General features: G+C 39.7%; 1 protein-coding gene and 1 non-coding gene across 4 annotated transcripts; one reads left to right on the top strand and one right to left on the bottom strand.

Moving 5' to 3' along the window:
• The first annotated feature begins 3,045 nt into the window (after positions 1–3,045).
• trnaq-uug (transfer RNA glutamine (anticodon UUG)) lies at positions 3,046–3,117 on the top strand. Its single transcript has one exon. It is a non-coding gene; the product is annotated as a tRNA-Gln (tRNA).
• A 283-nt stretch (positions 3,118–3,400) lies between these two features.
• LOC144203338 (tensin-2-like) lies at positions 3,401–21,961 on the bottom strand. 3 transcript variants are annotated; one of them, XM_077726732.1, is made up of 27 exons: positions 21,676–21,961; positions 18,422–18,527; positions 18,296–18,333; positions 12,368–12,400; positions 12,253–12,302; positions 11,995–12,178; positions 11,680–11,730; positions 11,484–11,606; positions 11,342–11,406; positions 11,180–11,263; positions 10,753–10,862; positions 10,581–10,641; positions 10,282–10,357; positions 9,953–10,082; positions 9,730–9,795; positions 9,541–9,651; positions 8,132–9,436; positions 7,908–8,049; positions 6,820–7,601; positions 6,627–6,758; positions 6,432–6,524; positions 6,257–6,334; positions 5,530–5,607; positions 5,109–5,277; positions 4,909–4,977; positions 4,651–4,680; positions 3,401–4,521 (listed from the first exon to the last, which is right to left on the bottom strand). In XM_077726732.1, the coding sequence occupies exons 1-27, from the start codon at positions 21,790–21,792 to the stop codon at positions 4,377–4,379; spliced, it is 4,428 nt and encodes a 1,475-aa protein (XP_077582858.1). In that variant the 5' UTR covers positions 21,793–21,961; the 3' UTR covers positions 3,401–4,376. The 3 variants fall into 3 exon arrangements, with proteins under 3 accessions (XP_077582858.1, XP_077582860.1, XP_077582859.1); XM_077726734.1 differs by lacking the exons at positions 18,296–18,333; positions 18,422–18,527; positions 21,676–21,961 and adding an exon at positions 16,777–16,914 and having other exon boundaries at positions 3,403–4,521; positions 11,995–12,074; positions 12,148–12,178; XM_077726733.1 differs by lacking the exons at positions 18,296–18,333; positions 18,422–18,527; positions 21,676–21,961 and adding an exon at positions 16,777–16,914 and having other exon boundaries at positions 3,403–4,521.
• Positions 21,962–24,572: the final 2,611 nt, after the last annotated feature.

The raw sequence follows: 24,572 nt of genomic DNA on the forward strand, positions 1-24,572 counted from the left end.
TGAGGCAGTTTATGAAATGCGGGCCGTTTTGTTTTCCTGCACCCAAAGAGTCTTTGTTTGTAAAACGGCGGGTGTTCCGTGCGTGAATGCGTAAAACATAATCGTACCGTTGTCCGTCGTCGTCATCACAATGAAATGACGCCATTAGAGCCACATGCTCGCCCTGTTTTCATTAACGCGTCTCGCCTCATTGTTTGTTTGACATCCTCAAAATGTGTGCGGTCAGGCGTGAGAAGACGAGGGGTGTGTCTACTCTGCAGTGCACTGGTAGGCTGCGAGGCGATGTCGCTCGATCGGGTGCCATACATAATGCACAATGCAAAAAGCACACCGAGAGGACTGAAAAAAAGATGAGTGGACAACGCCAATGCATGATTAGGATTGACGTGTTGACGCGCCTTCCTACAATAAATATCGAGTCCACTGCGGCTGTACGCCTTAATCGTTCACGTGGCATTCGTACATCCACGCTCGTCTTGCACATGGGGGCTGGGGTAAATGGAGGAAATAGTGGTGGTGGTGGTGGTGGTACAGTAGTATGTGTGTTTGGGTGTATGGAGGAGAGCTATGAAGGTCAGGGGTGTGTCTGTAATAAAAACATTGTGGAGGGGGGACAGATAGGAAGGGCAGAGGGAAAAGAGGGAGAAAGAAGGGCCTCCCTCATCCGGCTTCATATATCCCTTTTCAACTAAAATTGTTTTCGGATTTCTGCTGCAAAACTGCACCTTTAACAGATAAAAAGATGTATGCACACAGTTCTCTCCAATTTTTTTTACACAGACTGTTTGTCTATATATAAAAATGCTGAGAGAAAGGTCACAGTTTTGCATGTTCTATTGTTAAAATTCTATAAAAGAGAAGCATGATGCTGTGGGTGACTAAAGCACAAATATATGTTTATTTTGTTGCTTAAATACTCTATTATATCTCAAAAATGAAAATGCACTGGAGAAAGGGCTATTGTTAAGAAAAAATACATGCATAACATCATATGTTTGTTTATGTAATGATCATATTTTTCAGATTTACATGCTTTTTTTTACATTCCATTTCAGAACATTCTCAGTATAATGCAGTAAGTGACTGCTAGGTAGTAAAATATGTGGGGATTAAGTTGATGCTTGTCATTTGTCAATCTTTGTCTTGTGGTTTGGGTCTCATCCAAGTTTGGAGAGGGATCCTTTACAAGCAGCTCTGCTAACGGGGATTCATTCGGCTGGACTTGTTTTTTGGCTCCGTCAATTTGCATCCTCAGATGTTCCAAATGTAACGTTGACCCGTGTTCCTGTTTAGAAAACCTGAGGATGGAAATCGTAAATCAAAAACACTTGACCTACTTAAACTCGGTGAGTTTGTATACGTGGCATTTGTGCAGTCACGTGAATAGCCTGTCCAGTAGAGCTCATCTAAAGGGACATGCTTTTGGTCACTTAGAGAGAGTAAAGGTATTCCGGATTTAACTGTGTGCTCATCAACATTGTTTTTTTTTTTCTAAAAGTACATCACTTCAATCACGAGTATTCTTTAGGCGTAACAGAACTTTAACGTGTTGTTCTTAATGTAGTTAATCTTAGATTTAATTCATTGACATACATTAATTCCGAAGATTGTTTTAACCTGTTCCCCTTGGTCTGAATTTGTAATGTATTGCCGACAGTTTGACTTACTATTAGTTGTTAAAAAAAATCATGGTCTCATGGTCAAGACGCTGACTGGGATTTCTCATACACAGGCCAAGCAACACTATAGTTCACACTGGAGTTCAAATGTTTACCTACAGAGGCCCAAGCACAGCTGCAAGAACAACCTTCAAGGACTGGGCTCATCAGTCCTTCATATAAGATCCTCTAGTTTCCCTCCTGTGAGAGAATAACATAGTGCTTTAATGACCTTTAGCTGTACATTATTACCAAGTGTAGTGATTCATTTGCCGGGCTCTTGTGCAGGACACCTGTGTAATCACAATGACGTATACTGGGAATGTGAGTGTAAATGGTGGCGTATCTCTAAAATCAACTGAAATAGGCTTCACTCCACCAAAAGCGTATTTTATTTGTTTACTTGACCTTTATTTAACCAGATAGAACCCATTGAGATAAAGATCTCTTTCGCAAGTGTGACCCAGCCACATTCATGCTCACACTCATACCTGGGGGCAACTTTAGAGTGTTCAAACAGCCTACCACACATGTTTTTGGAAAGTGGGAAGATACTAGACTACACAGAAAAAACCCAAACAAACCCAGGGTGAACATGCAAACCTCTCACAGGAGTACCAACCTGGGTTCAATCCAAGGGGCCCAGAACTGTGAGGCCAATGCACTAACCACTCATCCGGCGGGCTGGGCGCATGTCAAACGTAATTCAAGGAAGCGTAAGTCACATGGGCATTTCAAAAGAATAAGGCGATTAAATGCATTTCAATAAGATAAGCAATCAAAATGATTCCATATCTATGAAATGCATGTGTGGTCATGGCAACCCATATTTGTCGGCCAGATTTTCATCATGGGCAGAATGTGGCGAGACTCTGCAATGATAGCTCCATCCTCAATCAATGGGGGTGCCTGGTTTACCCACTTGTCAGCCGGTTCGGTCCTGGTGGAAGCTGCCCTCGCCAGACACCACCGGCTCCGCCCTTGACTGCTTGCGCTTCACAGTGTATACTTCCAGCCGTATCCTTTATAAAAAAGCGTAAAATCTGAAAACAACGCCCAAAAAGGCTGTTTGGAAGTGATGGTAGGTAATGCAACATTCGGAACAAAGATCGTTAGAATGGTATGATTAAGAAAACGAGTGTTTTGGCCTCTGTCCTCTGCGACGGCAGCTCATTGTGTTGTGAAACAACACAATGCTAGTATGTCATGATATGATATGTCAAGGTTAGCAAGACATCAAGTGCGAAGTGAAAGCGAGGAAATTATTTAGCATTGCTATCTAATTATAGAAATGTATCATTTAGACGTTTTTCTCCATGTAATTTTTCTAGGCACACACTCGGTGGTGTTAGGTTATAAAACTTCAAAATGCAAGCAGGGCGACAGCGGTCCCGTGGTGTAATGGTTAGCACTCTGGACTTTGAATCCAGCGATCCGAGTTCAAATCTCGGCGGGACCTCCTCCTTTTATGTCGTATATTTACGTTTTAAATGTATTTTATCTATTTGAGAATACATTTAAGTGTCTATCATTTATTACTTGAATGCTGTTTTTTTTTATCTGCAGTGCTAAAAAATGTTAGTGAGGGTCCAATTGTGTGTAGTTATATGTGTCAGGTGACAAGTATTATCAAATGAATTAATTTCAGCACTTGTCTACTAACAGATTTCATATACTGTGAAAAAATCTATAAAAAGAATTAATGAGACATACACATTTGAGGTTTTTTGCAGCATTTTATTTCACACAATTCTATAAAATATATTACTTCCTTGAAAAAACAACCAAACAAAAATTGCATTTGTGCTTATGTCATTCAGTTTGTAAAAAAAAAGCAACACAAGTGGAAAAAAAAGAGTATATGTCATACTTGAAACATATATTTACATTTAATATCTTTGGTTTGAATGAGTTCATATTACCAAGGATATTGGTTGTTTTGTGAGAATAATTCATTCAAATAGTAATAACAGTTTATGTGCACTCACTCTGAATCATAGACAAAGTGAAGTAATGTCTCGGTTGAAAGTGACCTTACTCAAGTGTGACACATTTCCCCGATTGTAAAACATTCCAAGTTTAAGGATTTCAACTTGAATACAATGTAGTTGTTTTTCTGTAATATTCGGCCATTTGTCAAGAGAACCAGTATGAGCTGAATGAAGCTGTTAAATCTAACCGCATCAATAAATATCTGAGGTTATTTAACTATATATGAGACAGAACACACTGTGTGCACTACCAAGTTGCCATATCCCATCATGATATTTATTATTTTAGCAGTGCTTTAATTACTACAGCGCTGGGATGTACCTCAATCAGGGATATCGTTTGTATGGCTAATTCCTGGTTTATTTTGTATTGTGCAGTAGATGATTCCACTGATGTCATAACCCAAATACTTCAATGTTTTGGGCGTGTGTGTCATTATGGCCACCTTAAAAAATCTAATTAATACTCGGAACAAAGAAAAGAAAATCCAATCTGGCAGCAAACTAACTGCGAAATTGCAGCGGAGAAATCTACTAACGATCAAGGCCACACAATCAAAAGGATCTGCAGATCCTATTTGGTAGAACTTAGTTACATTACAATTTAAAATGACTGCCACAAAACAGTCATTTGAAATAAAATTGTTCATTGTTGTGCCATCCTCTGGTATAAGTACCTAAAATTCATGTGAACATCCCCCTAGTTCTTGCAGTGTTTTTCGATGTTTCATCTTCGTAGTTGTGGTCCGAGCATAACTTTATTAATGAAGTTTACAATGGCCACAGCAGGCTGCTCCGGATCCAGTTCGGCGAAAAGGTGACAAACATTTTCTGTGGCGTTGCCCGTGCGCCTGGCCACAAAACCAAACATCCTGTCGCGAAAATTTGAGAAACATTAAATCACAGATGGGGAGGCCTTTAGATGTACACAATATCTGTTAATAAATTGCCATGCAAAGTTGGTAGTAATGGCATGCAAAAACAGGCACACAAGCACTTACTTGCTGGACGTGCTATCACTGTTAGTCCATCTGAAGCACCGCACACAACAAGAAACAAGGGGGGGAAAAGTCCAGGAATTCATAAATATAGAGTAATACAATGATGAACAATACGAAATAGAAACTCATAAATGTTTGCATGACAAAAAGGTTTCAAGCATTGATATTTCTTTCCTCATTAGTGACAACCGTCTTATAAATTGGAAGGACATCCATACTACTTATTTTTCGTATAGTACCTCTTTTGACAGGTCTCACCTTTGGTCTTGGGGGTCAAGACTGCTGAAAGTCACACTGCTGATAGGGTAGTGCCTGCGGAAAAATAACCTGTACACAAAAACAAAACAAAAACAGCAACAGAAACATTATATTTCTCTTATGTATACAATTGAGTGGGTTATCATTGGCATACAAAATACTGTGTATATATTCAGTATTTACTAGAATAGCAACTCCACCTTCTTTTGCTGTCTGTTAGAGTGATGCCTTGAGTGGAAACTTTAAAATGAACAATTGTTGCTGCAGGACGTGGATTCAGAGCCAAAGTACATTTGGTTGCTTTTGAAACTGCTTCTGGCCCAGTTAAGGATTCGGTTTCCACTGAGTTCAGGTAGAGAACGTTGCACGCTTCAAAGAGAGAAGATTTCCTATTAAAGATGTTGTGCTGAATGGTAAGGGTTTGTTGACCTCTGCTGGTCCAAAGAAAAAACTGCAAAAACACTCCTGCACAACTTTCAGGGAGCATCCATTCATTTTGTATGTTCTATATATACAGCTTGTCCTCATTATATGTTTAAACCGTATATTGGTCATTGTAAAATTGAAAGATTTATTTAGAAGAAGTGTGTGCACACTATGAAATAGCTTAGAAATGTTTACCTGCTCCTTGTTTAAGGAGGTCGGCCGCTGTGCTTGTGTTTGTTACAGTCCGTATCTCCGGAAGATATCCAACCAGATCTGAAATATTGTATGCTTGTGTTATATAGTATCACCTCAAAAACATTATTTGTTTTCCACAGAATAATAATGCAGAGGTACATTCAAAGTTGAACCTAAAATCATGAAGTAATGTAACTAGTAAACCCAAAATGAGAAATGTGCTTGAGAATTAAAATGAAAGCTCATTACTCCATCTTTAATTAGAAGTAAAAACATGATAACCACATAAGTGGGTGTGCATCTTATTCAGCAGGGTCAAAGATAGTATATAGCTAAGCACTTTAAAATAAAGCAAATTAATAGTCTAATGGTAAAATATATATTAACAATATGTAGCTGAAAGCCTTTGAGCTCATGAGAACACAGAAACTTTAAAAATATATTCTTCATGCCAAATATCTAAAAAATGCTCAGTAGCTTTACTTCCTTTTTTAAAACCACTTTGTTCTTTTGATTGATTCATCTTAAAATGACTTAAACGTTACCTGTATGGTTAATAAAATATTGTACTTAAGGATAGAACTCTTACCAAAGTGACTTACGAAATAAGACTGGATTTAAAGGGTGTATCGATGCTAAAAATAACTTGTTTGTCAAACATGAGCATCTGATAGTCTTCAACTCTAAAGGTTGCCCTCAAAATATAATAAATAAGATTATTAATGACCTCTTTCCGGGACGCGAAGGGCACAAGGCAAAGAGATGGGTGTGATTGAATGTTGGTAGACCAGTGCAGATAAACTCCCTAAAAAAAAAAAACAAGTACAAAACATAGGAACACATTTAATACGTAGGCTAAAAATATAACACGGAAAAAAACAGTATGGAGAAACTGAACTTACCAAAATATGACTCATTCTGACAGCTCTTGATCCTGACTCCCCGCGGCCCTGTCTCTATGAGGAAATGTCTCACTAGCTGTTCCAGGACATCCACTGTGAGAAGATGAAGGGTGCGCAACAGGGGGTTAGGATGAAACCCTGTTTTTACCATAGACTACAGACACAGAACATTTTTCAAAACACTGACGGCGATACCTTTATTATCAGAAATGTTGGCATTCGGGGGAGGTGTGGCCACCTTGAGCGCCAAGCCGTAAGCACCTTGGAATGAATTACTGTCTCTAATGAGGAAAGTTCCTGGCTCCTGCTCCTTCAACACTGCTATGGCTGTGAAGGACACATAAAAAGTGAAATATAGTCCACGTATTGGAATTAGGTTTAAATTCACCTTGGTCTCTGGAGATGCCTGGTTTGTACCAGTATTTTGAGCTATCTTGGACAAACTTAGCGTTGACCCTAATGTCCTCCCTACTGCGACTGAACTTTCTCTGATCTGTCGTAGTTGGCGACAACATCACATTATGCGTGGGTGAGGGGACCGGAGAGCCTCGTAGATGAGAAGTATGCCCATTAAGGGATCCCGGCGTTGATGAAAGTCGCTTCTTCTCGGGGAGCGGTGGCTGAATGGCGGGGATTGTAATTGCCGTATAGCCGGTGTATGGGACATGGGGGACGCTTAACAGAGGGTAGTAATACGTTGCTTGGGGGAAAGTTGGGGTGTGGTTACCATCGGGCACAGGTGATGGTGGTTTGGTTTCAGTTGGGATATCTCTCTCAGCTGTTAATCGCCGACATGGTGGATCTGTGGGCAAGGGAGAAGAACTGTGTCTGGGGGACTCAGTTGGAGAATTTTGTGAGGGGCTATTGTGAGGGTTTGTGCTGGTAGCAAGTGTTATACTCGGGCCATCACCAGGCACTTTTGAGCCAGTGAGCTGGTCTTCCACCGGGGTGACAATAATAGTAGTGCTTTGAGACTGCGCAGCGCCAGCAACATTTTCTTTGACCTTTCCTTCTTCAAGTCGTTCTCCCTCCGATGCTGGACTGTGACAAAGTTCACTGGATGGTGGTGTTGGGATGGAACTTTGAGGCGCTTCGTCTGTCTCTGTAATTGTGAGTGTATTGCTTTCATTTGTGTTGGTTTCCAGTGATATGGAAGCATCTTGACTTAAACTGCAAGTATAAATAAAAGATTAAACTGCTGTATTGATTATAAAGAACAGATATATCCCACCAGATATCCTTCAATGTTTGCAACTATGAATACAACTCTATGTATGAATGGATTTGAAGGTAGAGATATATCGAAATATAAAGATATTATAAGATAATGGAAAGATTTTACTAGATTAGATAACTTTATTCACCCCTTATGCTGGGAATTTCATTGTCACAGTAGCAAGAGGGTGAGAATACAGACACAGGAAAATTCATTTTAGACAAAAAAATAGGTAATAAATAAATACTAATAAATACTACCTGTCTTCTGTGTGTGTGGGGCTACTACCACCAATGACTGTATAGTCATGATCAGAATCCAGAGTCTGGGTGCTTAATCGGTCATGTTTGGCCTCTGAAGCTTTGGATATATCAGCCTCTGTGTTAGGCGTGGCCTGTTTCACTTAATAAAGTAACAGAAGAAGAATTAGACAAAGGCCAGTTGTCGAGTTTTCAAATCCAAGTTAAACCGATCACTTCTTTACCTTGTCGGTGCTCCTGCTGCTGATCTTGGGCTTGTGGAGGGGTCTCTGGAAGTCCCTCTCTGCCAGGGGAATGGCTACTGCCATGTTGAGGAGAGGCTGATCCAGAGAGGTAACCAAAGGCATTCTCTCGGTTTCCGTGGATTTCAACAGGAGATGATTGATAAGAAGAGCAGGGACAAGAATGGTGGAGTGATGGAGGGGTGTGGTATTCACTGCTGCTTTCAGCCCGCACATCCATCCTAGGCTGAGGCCTGGGACAACTTTGGCGAGGTCCAAGGACACATCTTTGCTGCTCCGCACCCGTTTTCAAAGCAGCAGAATGGCAGATGAGAAATGATGGGACAGTGGACTTACACTGCCAGAAGTCAGCCTCTCTTGGCACTTCCCATGGCTTTTGACTTTCCCACAACGCCTCTCCAGTTTGTTGTAACACCGGTTGGCCTGGATGTGTGGAATGTAACGTTCTGACCGAGGCTACCTGATGTTCTCGCCTGCTGGAGCACTCTCGGCAAGGGCATCCCGGAGACTGGTCAGATGGGCCGAAGAACATCTCTCTGTACGGGTTGGAGAGGAGTGATTGATGGGAAAGGTGTGAGGTTGAGGTTTGGCCAGCAAAATCCAGGTAATGTCTGTTAGAAGACGGGAGGGTATGACCGTGCAAATGTGGATGTTCAGGAGTGGAGTAAGGGAAGCATGGCCTATGGAGACAAGGTACGGATGGGGCTGGCTGTTCCCATGATAACTCTGCTAAGGGATGGACGCTATTACGATGACAGTGTTCCATATGCATCAAATGGGGAGGCGGGGACACGGATTTGGACGATATGGCTGGCAGAGTTTGACTTCTGGGGTGCTTTTTGAGACTGCCGCAACATCCACTACAGTGACAATTCGAGATGCAGGGCTCTTGCTCCCATTGCCGCACTGCGACTCCATACTTTATACCCGCTTGACCACAACATGAGTGTTCACGTCGTAATCCTCCCATTGCATCTCCGAAAACCTCGGACTCTCTGTCCTTTTCTTTTGCTTGTATGTGCTCTTTTATTTCACTTGCTCTTCTTTCCATCAGACGTTCAGTAGTCTCACTCTGAAGATGAGCAGGGCAGTGTGAGTAGTTTTCAGTCTGATTAGAGATACAACTGGAATTGCCTGTTGGAGTCTGTGACTGGTGGGCCATGGGTGGTCTCACGGTAGGGCTGCTGGTGAGGCACCCATTGGGTGAAGAAGTTAAGCCGGGTCCTCGTCGTTTTCTCACCTGCGCGTAAAGACTGCCATCAAGAGGGCCCTTTGTATGGGAAATATCTGTTGGAAACAGAAGGTTAACATTTATGAGTCGCTGTGCTACACTTTGCTTTGGTAATAGGATGTCAATGAATCGCCAGGGTTACAAGTTATAACTATCTTACACTCTGAGCTATCTTGATGGTCCAGGTTTAAGTTCTCATAAGAATCCCATCTAACCACTGGATCTGAAATGTCATAGTTTGCTTTGACGGAAGTATCTGTCTTCTGTTTTTCTTGAAAAGTAGATGTAAAAGTATAGTCAGTAAGACAAAGTGCATAAAACATACTCAAGAAACTGAAACTATATTCACCATTTATTTTTTCCGGCCTGCTAGAAAAGTTCAACTCCACTGCAGCATCAGAAGGGAACCTGTCATCTATAAAAAGATGCACCCTCTATTAACATGGTTGTAAATTTAGACCGTTGAAAACAACACACAGGCTCAAAACATAAAAGGTATTATATTGATCTCTTATAAAGCAATAGGCACAGTTTAATGAAAAAAAGTTGTATACTGTATGTGTTTTTTTTACCTGTGCAGGCTACATCAAGGTCTTTCTTGCCAAACCACAACTGGGTACCATGAATGGTGCATGTGTGAAACTGGATCCTGAATACTACCTCCCTCTCTGCTGCTTGGCTCCGTCGATGATAGCACTTAACCTGATATGAAAGAAAGAATCTCATTTTACGGAATTATTCAATGCTATCTTTTTTTCTCTCTAATGAAGCATATTGCTTGTGGACCACCTGACTATCACACCTAAAGGAAATTAAAATATTAGACTGAAAATATGTATATACAGAGTAGAAGGTTGCAATGGATGTCCTGTCCATTACATAAAAGAAATGTGCTTCTCACCATAATGTCTCCCTTTAACAATAACGCTTCTTCCATCATCACGCACAGCTTCCTGGACCTGGAGTTGTGTGCGTCACTGGAAACACAGGCAAGTACCACCAATAAGTACTTGATTTCAAAGATACACTAACCCAGTCAAAACATGTCCATTAAGTAAACCAAAGGTAAACAATGTGAACTTTAACATAAGCAAGTAGGGCAGCCGCCATCTAAACAGACCGTGGCCAGTAAAAGAAACGTCTGTGCGATAAAGAACTTGAAGTGAATGAAGAACATAGTGGAGCAATGAGATGACTTACTAGACACAGGAGGTGTAGATCAACTGTAGTGATTGGTAGATTTTCAGAAATGGAAAGTAACCTAGAGAAAGAACAACATTTACTTATACTACTTTCCTTTGTTGGTGTTTCAAAAATCCACTTTGAAGAAAAACAAGCTATTATTGTACCATTTTGTTGACATGTAACCAACCTCCTGTTTGAAAACTGGGCATTGATGGGATAATAATCTGATGCAGGAACAAAGGACTGCTATTCATTTTAATAGAACCTGATAGCAGACCACCAAAGTAGTGAATATACCTAAAAAAGACAGATAAGGAGAAAGTGATGACAAAAAGGGTAAATAATGATGGGGTATTGAATTGACTTGCAGGCGTTCTAACATAAGAACTCCCACAAATAAGTAATTCACATCTTCCAACGAATTAATTAAAATAATTGCATCTTAACTATATGTGTGTCTACATCTTTGGAATTGAACTGTGTGAGAAAATGTCAATAATACATTAACATTAGTCGACTTCATTTGTGCATGCTCGTGTGTGTGTGTGTGTGTGTGTGTGTGTGTGTGTGTGTGTGTGTGTGTGTGTGTGTGTGTGTGTGTGTGTGTGAGTGACCTGTTTTGAGATGGCTGAAGAGAAGAAGAAACTTTATCCTCGCAAAACCGTCTCATGGCCAGGGTGGTGAGTGCCTGGTCTGCACTATAGAGGCACAAACATTTTTAATCAATTCAATTAAAAAAAGAGCTTGTTTCAGTCATAATAAACCAAAGTATTTACCCTGCTGATATTTTGCTGTAGTGCATATAGGCTGCCACAATGACCCCCGTCTTCCCTTTGTTTCCCTGTCATAGCAAATGATAACACAAGTATAAGTTTGTCATAATTTATTCACTGTGTGCAGTGTTCAAGTTGCACATACCTTACAATGGAGAACGGCTACATTGTTAGGATCAGCATTTAGCCATGTCTCCATGGCCTTACATATAGTGCAGATTTTATCTAAAGGTGGAGCGTGGAGATCAGGCCAGCCAAAGTCCTGAACCTGCAACACCGCAGGGGCTGAATGTTAAAAAAAAGGATGTGGCTTTTGAATGACGGATGCTTTCAAATAGTACCTTTGGGATGAGTCTTGTGATGTCATGTCGCTTCTCTGATAAGTTTAAAAGCTACGGGAAATAAACACAATGGCATTGAGATGGTTTTGTAATTCATCACAAATGCAGGTATGGCTGTGTGCATGTATGGTCATTTGTCTCGTGTTTTGCGATTGGGTATCAACTAATTAAGTACCCTTCTTACTCTCTATAGTTTTCTGGAATAGCCTCCTGCACACCTGCAACTCTCATGATGATATGTGGTATATAGAAAACAGATGAATGAATGAATTTAATATATAACATTTGTGCAATGCATGTGTTTTTGTGACCAACCAGGAACTTGTCTTGGTGCTTGGATTTAAGCATAGTCGCCATCTCCTGTAGCTCCTCATGGTATCGCAATTCCTCAAGTTCTGACATGAAGAAGACCGAAATGATCCTCTCCGTGATATAGGTGAGGTCAATGTCATAGTGACGCCCCATCACCTTCTCCATTACTTGCTCCTCACTTTTACGTCTACACATTGAAATAATGTCTTTATTTTTGGGAAAAAAAGATGCTTTTGCATGTCTTATTGGTGCATAGGTTACCTCAGCATTGAGGTTCTTTTCTTGAGTGATGAAGATTTATTGGAATTGTACTGTAAACCATACATAGATTTGACTTGGTGATCATACAGAAAGGAAAATGCATCTAGAAACATACCTGTTCTTGTGTTGAGGCACAGGTGGTAGACACCTGGAAGAGATAAACACAATGTTATCAATGCTGGAAACAAATTAGCATATACAAAAATAAACACTTTTTGGTGCTCCATACACACACACACAGCACCAACTCATTATTTGAGATAATGAAGGAACACATGCCAAGTCACGAATCTCGTTAATGCTTGTGGCACAGATAAGGGGACAGTCAGATGGACGGATGAGGGGACTGGATAGAAACAGTCATCCTAAATCTCCTTCTGTCATGTCCTGCAAATGCTTTGAAGGGAGGCTGCCAGCATACTCTGGTCAATTCACATACTGTGCATTATATACATCATATACATCCATGTATAGACAATGTACACATATGGACACATAGACACTAAGACACTAAGATAAAGCCCTGAAGTCAGACAAAGACCTTTACAAAACATTAAAACAAAGTGTGAATATCTTGATGTATAATGGCCATAAATGGATTTAAACAAGACAGCTGCAAGGTTTCAAAATTTGTGTTGAAGGTGTACACTGAAAGTGTTTTCTGTTTTTATCATTTTAAGTACTTTAATCGATAATTCTCACAACCCTAAATGCCGAAATGGCTGACAACAAATACTTTTGAACACTATATAATCTCTAATCGAGTCACATTTAATTACAGTGACCGTGCACTAATAGCACAATGGACAAGACATGTAATTATTCTCTTGATCTGTTATTGCATTTAAAAAATCATTAAAATATTGAACTCTCTCTACCAGCAATCAACAAACCACACAATCTAGCACTTTCAGCAATGAGCCACAGGCTGACAAAGAAACATTCAGTCTATTGACTCCCACTGTAAACCTTTTCAGGCAACACCTTGTCAACTTTTCACCTTTGAACTCTTGAACAGGAATGATTGGCATTCAAGCAGCACTTTCATATGGATGGGTGGCCAGCCAGAGGATGACAGGTGTCAAGCGACAAGTTAACAAGTCAAATGCCTCTACAAATTAATGCTGCCTCCTACAAACCAAATATATATGGAAGCTTTTGTCCAACAATAGACATATCCTTGGCATCAGTTTTGAGATACACAACACTACAGTGCAGATTTCATGTTCCTTAATATATTGTGAGTGTGAATTATTGTCCATTTCTTCGTGCCCTGCGATTGGCTTAAATCACATTTTCTAATACTGCATATTGCCACCTTGTCCTTATATATGTTCTCTGATATTTTTGGGAGAATTCACCACAATTCCTGAATATTTCCTGGTATAAAACCCACAGTGCGAAATGAGAGGACCTGTAAATGTTGCTGCTAGGGCAGAACCTCTTTCCTCAACATGTTTAATGACCGTTGTTAAAAGGATGAAGGGTTTTTGGCTTCAGGAAAAAAAACAGTAGGAGACAGGCACGACACGTGTTTGACCATGCACCAAAAAATACAAACACCCAGAGTGTCTTAACATACAGTATGTAGTACAAGAGAGCTACAAAAGTCAACAGGAAACAATTTGAAACAGGATGTATGTATACAGGTCAACAGTAGTAGAGCCATACACAGACTTGTGTTTGGTAGCAATGTCAGCTGCAGGCTTTTGGTCAAAGTGTGTGCTGGAGCCACTGGGGGGCTGGGCCATCTGGTTTAGCTTGTCTTGTTCATCAGTGGGCTTTATTGTGGCGCCAATGACAGGGTGCCGTCACGGCCTCAGGGACCAACTAGGTACCCACCGACTGTTTGCCTCTGTTTGCTTCTATTATCAACATATACATGTTGGTTTTCCTACATTTGATATACAAATTAAACAAATGCAGAATGAAAGAACCGGTTGCATGATTGGTAGTTTTTTTTTTGAGTACTCAGACATCATCATACTCAAAATACTTCATAAAAACATGCAGATATCTATAGAAGACAACATTTTTATTAGAGTGAATGTGAGTGTGAATGTTTTAGACGAGACAAGTGCGAATTTAAATGGATGGTTGGTTACTCCATTTGTTCATGGACACTTTTTGTGCAGAGGCTGGAGACGGTCAACTTCTAAAGAACTTGCATCGAAACAGGGATAATAAAAAATGAGACAAAAGTTGGATAAAACTGAGTAACTCCAAGTTTAAACAGAAACCAGTACACAGATACGATATCGTCAAAAGCCACCGATGCAAAAGTCTGCATGAGAATGGCATCGGCGTGCCATCCGGGATGGGGGAAAGCTGGCATCAGATGCAGGGAAAAGTGACTAAGCATTCTCATTTTAAAAGTGCAGCAGCAGAAATAAGTGTTAACAATTTATTCCATATTACAGCATGTCTCAATAAATCTACCTAACACAAACCACTGCATAAGAAAGACACCTTGAGGTCATTTTGTAGAGCCAGAAGTACTAAACTCTTCCAAATATTTTTTTGATTGCTTTTTTTTTTGTCTTTGCATTACATATAGTCCCCACTTTCCTCGCTCTCTTCCTCTCTACTTTCACATAAACCCTCACCTCGGGACAGAATGCCACAAGACTCTGGGCTTTCCCTTATAAGCAACAACAACACAACTAGGGACAGAAAGTACAGCATGAAAAGTATCACATGGTGTCAAATGTTCAAAAAAAAAATCAACGATGCAAGAAGAAGAAGAAGAAGAAAAGTCATCGGGGGCACATGAGGGAAAGCAAAGAGACAACGATGTAGACAGTAAGCTTGTGATGTGGAGGGGATAGACATGTTAACAGCTGAAAATGCCTTCTGACTTGACCACAACGCTATTTTGATCGACATCCTAAATATAGGCCATATGACCCTAGAGAACAAAAAAGGTTAATTTGAGATATTTTTTGATGATTCAAAACACGTACAAATAAAAATATTGTCAAGATTGTTAAACTTTTCAGAATGTAAAAAACTAAATCTGTAACAACTTTAACATTGTACATATTGAAGTATTTAATGATTTATTATCATGATTTGGATTTAATTAATGATGAAGTTAAATTTACAGTACAAATTAAACATTTGGTATTGATATTCATCTATTGGTTACGACATATTAGCAATACATCAATGCAAACTACAGCTATGATTTTGTCAACACGGTTTAGTTAACACCTCTCTAACGACACTACTTTATTGGCTATCATTATATTGTGCAAATGTTCATACTGTTGTTCCTTTTTTTATATACTTATCTTCATTAAAAGCAGAAAAAGTGATCAAATAAACCCCAACCTGTTTAATCCATCTAGAATTATTATTCTTGACATAACGGTGTAGCAAAACCTCCATATCAAACAAACCTATCAGCTCAGTTATTGCTTCATAAGTAATACAAGGAAATTAAACAGGAGGCGTTTGGAGCCAGTGTCATTGCAGACATGATATGTGTTAAATTAAACTGAGCCAAGCATTATAATAATTTGCCTGTCACAACTATAAATAGTTGCTGTGAAAGGCGATATGTCAACATCTTAATCTGAGAACACAGATGTTCATCAGTAAAATCCATTGCTGACCTAGTTGGTACCTCAGCTCTATACATTTTCATTGATCTACTTTTATTACCTGCAGAGAAATACTAAGCACAATTCAACTATAAAAAGCAAAACACCTGCCAAGACTACGCCCTACAGACAAAGAATACAATACTCTTGTTCACAACATCTGGATAGCTGTACGTCACCATTGGCACTAAGTCCATCCATTCATTTGCCTTTCAGTTGCTGCGCAGGAGCAGATTTTGCAAATATAAGTCAGACGCTACACTCTAGCATCCATCATATTCCTGTTAGAGCGATGATGATTAAAACCAGGGGGTTGGGTTTTGTCTTTCCTAGATGCCTTTGGGTCATCCGGATATTAGGCATGCGAGTACTGTCGGTAATGCTGAAAGGGTTTTACTCTGCAGTGTGTCACTTAAATCATATTCACCCATTTTCTGTGCCACAGCTGCAATATATCACAATATATTGCAACATATTAAAAAAAGGCTGGTACACATTGGTTTGGTGGTCAGTCAAATGCATATAGATAATTATTTACACTGACCTTAAGAGGGTATGGCAACCACACAAGTGAAAGTACCACACAGTCATAAAGTCACTCAACTTTCTCATATTAATAATTTAAAGCTGCATTTTTTTCAGGTCACAGCAAGCATCTATTTTTCAAATATATCTGCAGAAAACAAATTCCTCTAGTGGGACAAAGTAAAAGCATTCAAGCAATTGAATACCATGTAATTATGGAATTACAGTACATCAACAGAACATATAGAGTGAAAAGGCTTCAAAGTTTGCCTTTCCATACAACACATGCTACACAGTAAGTTTAACATGAGGAGAAAAAAAAGTTGCTAAATAAGCTGTTCAATGACTAGTGTGGAATGTGTGTGTATGTGTATTTTAATTTATTTATTTTTACCTCTCAACAGGCAGCTTCAGTGTTTGCCTCCCTCTCTGAGCGGATCAGTCGGTACACTGGCATACGCAGCCTCCTACCCTCTGTATCCCTGTCATCCACAAACTCATTGCACACTCTCCCTCGCTCGCTCGGCCGCTCGCTCCGTCTCACATGACAACACGCACAAGCACACTCATCCACAGTGCTAGAAGCACTCACCACATAGCTTTCATTTTCCCCGCCCGCCCTGCTTGTGGCACACTCATGGTAAAACATGTTTACATTGTGCAAGGAGTTATTACTGCCTGTGCACTAACAAATATCAATACACATTATGCTCACAGTGAGTTTATCCAATGACCTTTTGAGGGGAAAGAGCAAGATAATGTCTTCAAGGCTGAGTGGAATAACTCTCAAGGACAGCTTAAATCATAAAAACATGGATGGCCAATTAATGACACAAATGACACGCTAAACCTCTTGACCCTCACACACACACAAACACACACGATTATTCACTGGGCAACCAGCTGCCACTCACCTATTTGTGTCCCTAACACCAATCACTCTGTAGCCAGCATCTATGGAACTCTTGTTATTTTCTCTCTCTCTCTATGCATAAACACACTATTTTTCCATCACCATTGATCATGATTGGATGTGATGATGACCAGTGACCCCTCTGACCTTGTGAACTTCCAGCAGCAGCTACCCACTGCATTTGTATTGGTCTATCTCTGTGGTAACCGAGTATGAGAAAAACAATAATCCTCTTTTAGGGTTTGGCTGCTAAGGCACAACAGCTGGTCATGTTCAGTGGCACACTATTAGGTCATTTTGTGTGTGATTGGTAATCGTGCAGGGATTTGAGGTGACCACAGATAAGCAAGGGTACTATGTGGGTAATGTAGTAGAGATTGGGACCACCATTTGTTAAAATTCTAGCAGTCCTGGCATTTATAGGACTCAAGTTACTTCACATTTAACTCACCTAGTCATACTTTTATGGACCTTGTTGCCTAAAATGGCCCAATTAAATGGAGACGGGGTCTACTGGTCTTGCTCAATGCTGAATCGTAATGCATCATCATTGAAGACCCCAACAACCAAACTTTGTCCATTCAGTGTATGTTCAATAATATAATGTCAGTTCATGGGTTGATCACAATTTGGAGAGTTACCTGTATAGTAGAAAGCTGAGAACGGACAAGATCACAATGCTAAAAAGACACAAGGTGTGAAGTTGAAGAAAAAGTTGTGGTTTATAGTATGAAATGTGGAAATGCTTTCATTGTAAATATTAGAAGAAGAGGAAATAAAACGAGCTTCTGTGAAGTGGCGTGGACATAACCACTGTAGGTTACCACAATGAATTACTCATAGTGGCCTGGCTGTTTCCTGTTTAAGAGCGGGGGTGGCCTTTCCTACGCAAACATCTAGGTCAGTGCACTTGCCTTGTCCACATCTACCAATCACTCAAGATTGTCCTTTGCTATTTACTGTGAGGTCAAATGAAAGCGAAAGACAATTCATGGCTTACCTTGTCTTCACACCCCTCGTGAACTGCTACCTTGCACTCTGCAAACAATAATTAGAGCTGAAAGAAGCATTCAAGGACCAGGTGAACTTATCTAGCCACCAAGTACATCTTGAGAATTCAGCTCACCCTTGCAGAAAGAAGCATTGCTTTCTAAGGTCTGCTCACATACGTCACACACGTTTTCCCTCTTGAAGCTCTTCTCTGTGAAGACATGGCCCGCTGCTTTGTATCGCTGCAAACAAACCACAAGCTCCATAATTATTACATTCACCTCGTCACCAGACATCAGCAAACTCTATTTCACAGGCACAGTTTAAATTCTACCCACTTGAATTGTGGGTTTGTTCATTGCAATGCATTATAAAAGAGCACTTTCTCTAATGTGTTGCGAATGGACTATAAATCCTTTATGAATAGATATGCATAATTCATGAAATACCAATTTATACCTTGAGCCTTTTTTTTGGGGTTACATAATGTGACCTTGCACATGATTTATTTCCCTTCTCGGTAATGTGCATGTGTTTTTAATCTACTTGGACGAAGGTGCTGCGTTTATAAGGCGGAAGTAATTAAAGTATCTCATAATGTTGTAGATTGTAAACATATTTGTACTAGTTTTTCGTAATGACCAGTAATAGTCAATTCTTTATAGCAGCACGTGACTTCTAAAATGTGTTCTTGGCTGCTTATTAAAAAGTGTTCAGGTTTGCATGCTAGATGTGAACAGCTGGTTATTGTTATTCACTATTAACAGCAGACATTTTCTTGCATAAATTCAAAATAACAACAACCACAAAAATATCTCGTCACATTTGTATTGGAATAGATGATTGTCCTACCTAACTATTTTTGTTTTTTGCAAAATTCAACTGGTGTTCTTTATATTTGCATGATTTTTTTTAACATATAGAGTACATGGAAATGCAATAAACATTCATACAAGTTTCCCTTAAAAAACAAAATGGAAACAGGAAACCTTACCAACCAACCAACCAACCAACCAAAATTGTGGCTACAATACCTACATATTTATGTAGTCTGTTTTATTGACTTTATTGTAAATATAAATAACTGAAGGCTACTTGCAGTGTTTGTCCGAACTCATCTTTAAGAAGAGAATTGGTTGAGAATTCCCAGTAAGACAAAGGCACCATCTACTGGTCAAATTGTCACAAAAACAATGCAATACATAAATAATAATGATTTTTTTTAAAGGCAAATATGTAATGTTTGTCCGATCTCTAATGCAAACATGTTTAATCTAAAACAAAAAGTGAAATATTAGGATCTCTTCCCACGTAGTGGCCCTTTGAATGGAACCATAACTTTGACATGGCCCGGGACAAAAAGGAGTTTGAAACCCCTGCTGTAAATAGTAAATACATAATTTCTTTAGAACCCTGCACTAAAATAAAGTAACTTATTAGCATTATAGTAAAGTAATTAAGAGAGTAAATTATACTGGTTCTCCATCTTATGATTAAAAAGGTTCAAAAGTAAAGATCTGTTTCCCATTTTGGTGAATTCATGCTTTTTGTGTAGCAGTGAAAAGAAACTAAGGATCGTTGAATCTCCAGAGTACCCCATGACTATCAGCAGCAGTACTATTAAATTGACGTGGCAAAAGCCCACACCCATTTGGATGTTTACAGCCAAAGTCTGCGTCATTCTCCAAGCATGTGAGACCACTGAAGACAAACTTCCGCATTACTTATCTAATGCTTGACCGATACATCCCATGCTAAGTTATTTATTGTGTATATGTATATGCTTTAGACGCTTTTTTCCATTTATCTACTGTTATTATCAGCTAAAATATTTAATGGTTCCAAAATATTAGATGTTCTCGTAGGCTATCCAAGATGTGAGATTGTGGATATCTTTCTCTTTTTTTTTTTTTTTTTTTAAAGCAAAGGAGTGCAGTCACGGGGAAACCCTCAAAAGTCTATTTATCTAAGAATAATTGTCTCTCACACTACAGCTTGAGGCCTAAAAATACACCACTACATCCCACATTGTAAATGAATACCAAAGTACAGTGACACACCCACCTGAGGCTAAATGTATTGGCCTATATGGGTTTCTTTATGGGACACTCTACAAGTGGTGACATACCACCGTCTCAGATACACAGAGGAACACACACTCACAGGATAGAAGAGACGGGAGCAGGTGGCAAGTCAGGAGTATGATCCGGTTCAGGGAGGGTATTTATAACAGCAAGAGTAAGGGTAGTCACCTCTAAATCGCCATGAAAATAGGTGTAGAAATCTGTTTGTGTGGGTGTGTGAATGAGTGAGAAAGAAAGAAAGATAGAAGGAGAGAGAGAGAGAAGCAACGTGGGAAGAAATATGGACTGTCAATTGTATGGAATTACAGACTGCTGAGTCCACCCATTCTACAGAGACCATGTTATCATAATTTGGCAGCCTCAAACACACAGACACGTGCACCTACATTCTCTCTCGCATACACACAAATGTAGTTGTAAGGAATTTGACGCTAAAAATGATTGTGGCCATTTTTTTTCCTTAGGCTGAAGTCCAGGAATCCATCATAGACCATGCACATGCATCCTAATATGTGCATAAAAGGTAATATGGTGCTATAATATGAACATTTCACCACAAAAAGAACTTGTGATGTTTTATCGATGAGTACAATGGTGTATTGTGGGAAAACGATGGCCCCGCCTACAAAACTGACTGACACAATTCCATTGCATAGTTCCTAATCCTTCCATATAAGTTTATGGGTGTATTTGGCTGTCATTCCATAGTAAAGCCACTAGACAGACAGACGACAGGTCGAACCCTGGATAGTAACCTACACCACTACTTCTTTTTTACCCATGACCCCGCGGGACATGATTAACAGCCACTGGAGTGCCCTTTCCCCCCCCCTACCGCTGACCATTTTCACTATATGTCCACTACTAGTGTTCATTGTAGTGTCACAATAGACCAATTCCATTTACCATGGGTCATTCACTCAAACCAACTTAATATATCACAGTTCATTTCAAAAGTGTCTATCAGTTTCAAACCATCTGTAAGACAAGTAACGTATGGCAATGTATGGCTCCGGAGCCATATATGGCCCTTTTGGGGAATGCATTTGGCTCACCAGTGACTGACTGCACACAGCATCTTAAGTGCAGAAAAAGCTAGCACACTGGCAACAGAACACAGTATATGTGCATGTGTACTTTTAATTCAGTGATGAGACAACTGAGGTAAAACACCCACTACTCAAATACTAATCTTTCACCAACAATGTCTTTAGTACTTGAACAGCATGAGTCCTTGAATCTGAGCCTAAGCAGGTGTTTTTGTGTGTTTCTTTTAAGGAATAAAATTGCTTTTTTTCTGACTCACCTCAGCGAGAAGCAGAATCTCAGGGAGTACCTCGGGATCCATCTTTAAAACCATACTTTTGGGCTCATCTTGGTGCTCCATGGTGCTTCCGATGCCGAGGCTGTGAATGCAGCCCATGCTTGCAGCCTTTTGTGGCCTCGGTCAATAATTCTGTTGAATGCTGAAGCTCTGCTACCTGAAGAGAATCTCTGGAAGCTTCATCTCCAAGTTCACTTGGCCAAGATAATAATAATAATCCAATCTTCCACTGACTCCTACTCCTCAATAAGTTGACTTCTTGCTTCACCTCTTACTACTGGTGTCAACTGCTACTCTTTCCCCCCCTCTCCTCTCACACTCATCCCATTCCTCTCGCAGTTCAACTTTTCTCACTCTCGAAGCATGTGGGCGCCCACTCAGCACCTCCCTTCTCCCATTCCACTTGGCAGCACCTTCCTCTGTTTCTGAAAAGCCTCAAACAAGAAGTGTTCTGCCACACTCACGCAGAGACCCTCCTGCTCCATCCAGCACCTCCTGCTGTCTGCATTGGGGGAAAGGGGACAGCTGTTTATATGGCCCCTTCCTCTTCTCCCAATGGCTTTATTTCAAGACTTCTCGCAGTCAGAACTGCTTTTAAAGCCAACCGCCGCATCAAGACAAAGGCAAAACAATACGGGATAAGACTTTTTAAGGCCTCCTCATTACATAAAGAGTGCTTGACTTTATTTCACTAAAGACCTGTTGAGCTGTATGAAAGATTAAAACCTTGGGAGAGAGATAGAGAAAGAATAATGTCCATGTTTTCAGGGTGATGTTTATTGTGGTCTTTGAAGTCACAGGAAACTGCATTGCAAAGTACAAATATTTTAATTTCATTATTTAATTTATTTGATTTAATTCAAAATTTGGAATCATGCAGAAGTTGTACATTTTTTGGCCTCAAGATTCAAATAAAACTTTACGGTAATACATTCAGGGAATTCACTCAATCAAAAAAAAATATACATATATATTATGCATATAAACTGAAAAATTGAAAAAAATACATATATTCATTGTCTGGTCACAGTATAAATGCCACTTTTCACAATAAGACACCATTTGATTCCAGGGGGGAGAAAAGCAACAACCAAATTCATCACTACTTATTTATATAATCATTGTCATGGTCTTTGTGTCAATTAGGATTTAGTAAATCTATTGGAATTTTAGAGTACCCTAATACTGCAGCATCTTTGACAGGAAGGCGCAGAAATAGATTCAACTATTCTTGAGTTCTCTCCACTCAGACGAAAACAATGATTTTCTGTGTGCTTAAATCTCAAAACAACTCCCTCTCTATCTAACATGCACTGAACTGTAATTCCATGGACAAAACTACTCTTTTAGCAGGCAGTTGGGAGAGGAAAATTATAAACAAGAACGTCTTTCTTCCAACAAGTTTTGACTGCTTGAGGCGGGCTTTGCCGTTAAAGGCAGGACTAAATTGTGGATGCAAAATAAATTAGAAGGGTCGCATTGAATATTGTATTATATTGCATCTCGGAACACACAAAGAGTCAGTGAATGACAACAGCAACAGTTGGGTTGTGACGTATGACGAGAAAAGACTCTCGGGTCTATGCGTGTAGGTGTGTGTGAAGCAACTGTTGACTCACATGGTGACACAGGTGGAGGGAGGCCAGTGCCGAAAGGTCTCCTGAAGGTTCTCCAAGTTTTCCAGATGACCATTCCAAATTAGACTTTTGTTGTTCCTTGTGTTGCCAAAATATGAATGAAGGATGGAGCCAAAAAGTCAAGTAGAAAAACAGCAACTGTTAATCACATTAGAAATACAAATAGGTAAGGTGACGCGGTCACACAACAACAACAAAAACAATTACCATATTTTCACACACTTAAAAGTCTGTAATTTTCTCTAAAATAGATGGGCGCCTTATGTGTGCTTTATATATGGAAAAAAATTCAAATGTATTCGTTGAGGGTGCGCCTTATAGTCGTGAAAATACAGTACTCACCAGCCCAGTGAACACAAAAATATAAATTCAATTTAAAAAACTACCAAGTGCAAAACATCTAGCAGTATGCTAAAACTGAAATATTGCATGTACTGTATACATCCGTACCCTATCACAGTGATTTTCAACCACTGTGCCGTGGCACACTAGTGTGCCGTGAGAGATCGTCAGGTGTGCCGTGAGAAATTATCCAATATCCTTTTTTTTTAAATTAACATTTATTAATAGTTTTCTGCTGTAAAGGCTGGTATATACTAGAGTCTAGTATATACAGTAAATAAATACATGTACTGTAACTGGTAACTATCATGTATATAAAGACAAGAACAACTCTACAGTGGCTTGTCTTTTATATTTTAAGGAAACAAGTCAATAACATCCTGGGACGCATAAAATGATGCTGTGGGCCACCACCCAGGCCGCCACTTTGACACCAAAAAAAGTTGTATATTGTACTATTTAAAAAAAAAATCCAATTCTAAAACAAAGTCGGCACTCATGGTTTACTTTTCTCGGACCGCACCAAATGATGCGGCGGGCCAGATTTGGCCCCCGGGCCGCCACTTTGACACAAAAAAAAGTTGTATATTGTACTATTTTTTTTTTAGAATCCAATCCTAAAGCAGAGAGTCAGCACTCATGATTTACTTTCTCAGGCCCCACAAAATGCTGCGGCGGGCCAGATTTGGCCCCCGGGCCGCCACTTTGACACCGAAAAAAGTTGTATATTGTACTATTTTTTTTAGAAATCTAATCCTAAAACAGAGAGTCAGCACTCATGATTTACTTTCTCAGGACCGACAAAATGCTGCGGCGGGCCAGATTTGGCCCCCGGGCCGCCACTTTGACACCCCTAATTATTTCTATCTATGTGTGTGTGTGTGTGTATATATATATATA

This window comes from Stigmatopora nigra, chromosome 10 (assembly GCF_051989575.1).
Source record: "Stigmatopora nigra isolate UIUO_SnigA chromosome 10, RoL_Snig_1.1, whole genome shotgun sequence".
In the NCBI taxonomy this organism is placed as follows: Eukaryota; Metazoa; Chordata; class Actinopteri; order Syngnathiformes; family Syngnathidae; genus Stigmatopora; species Stigmatopora nigra.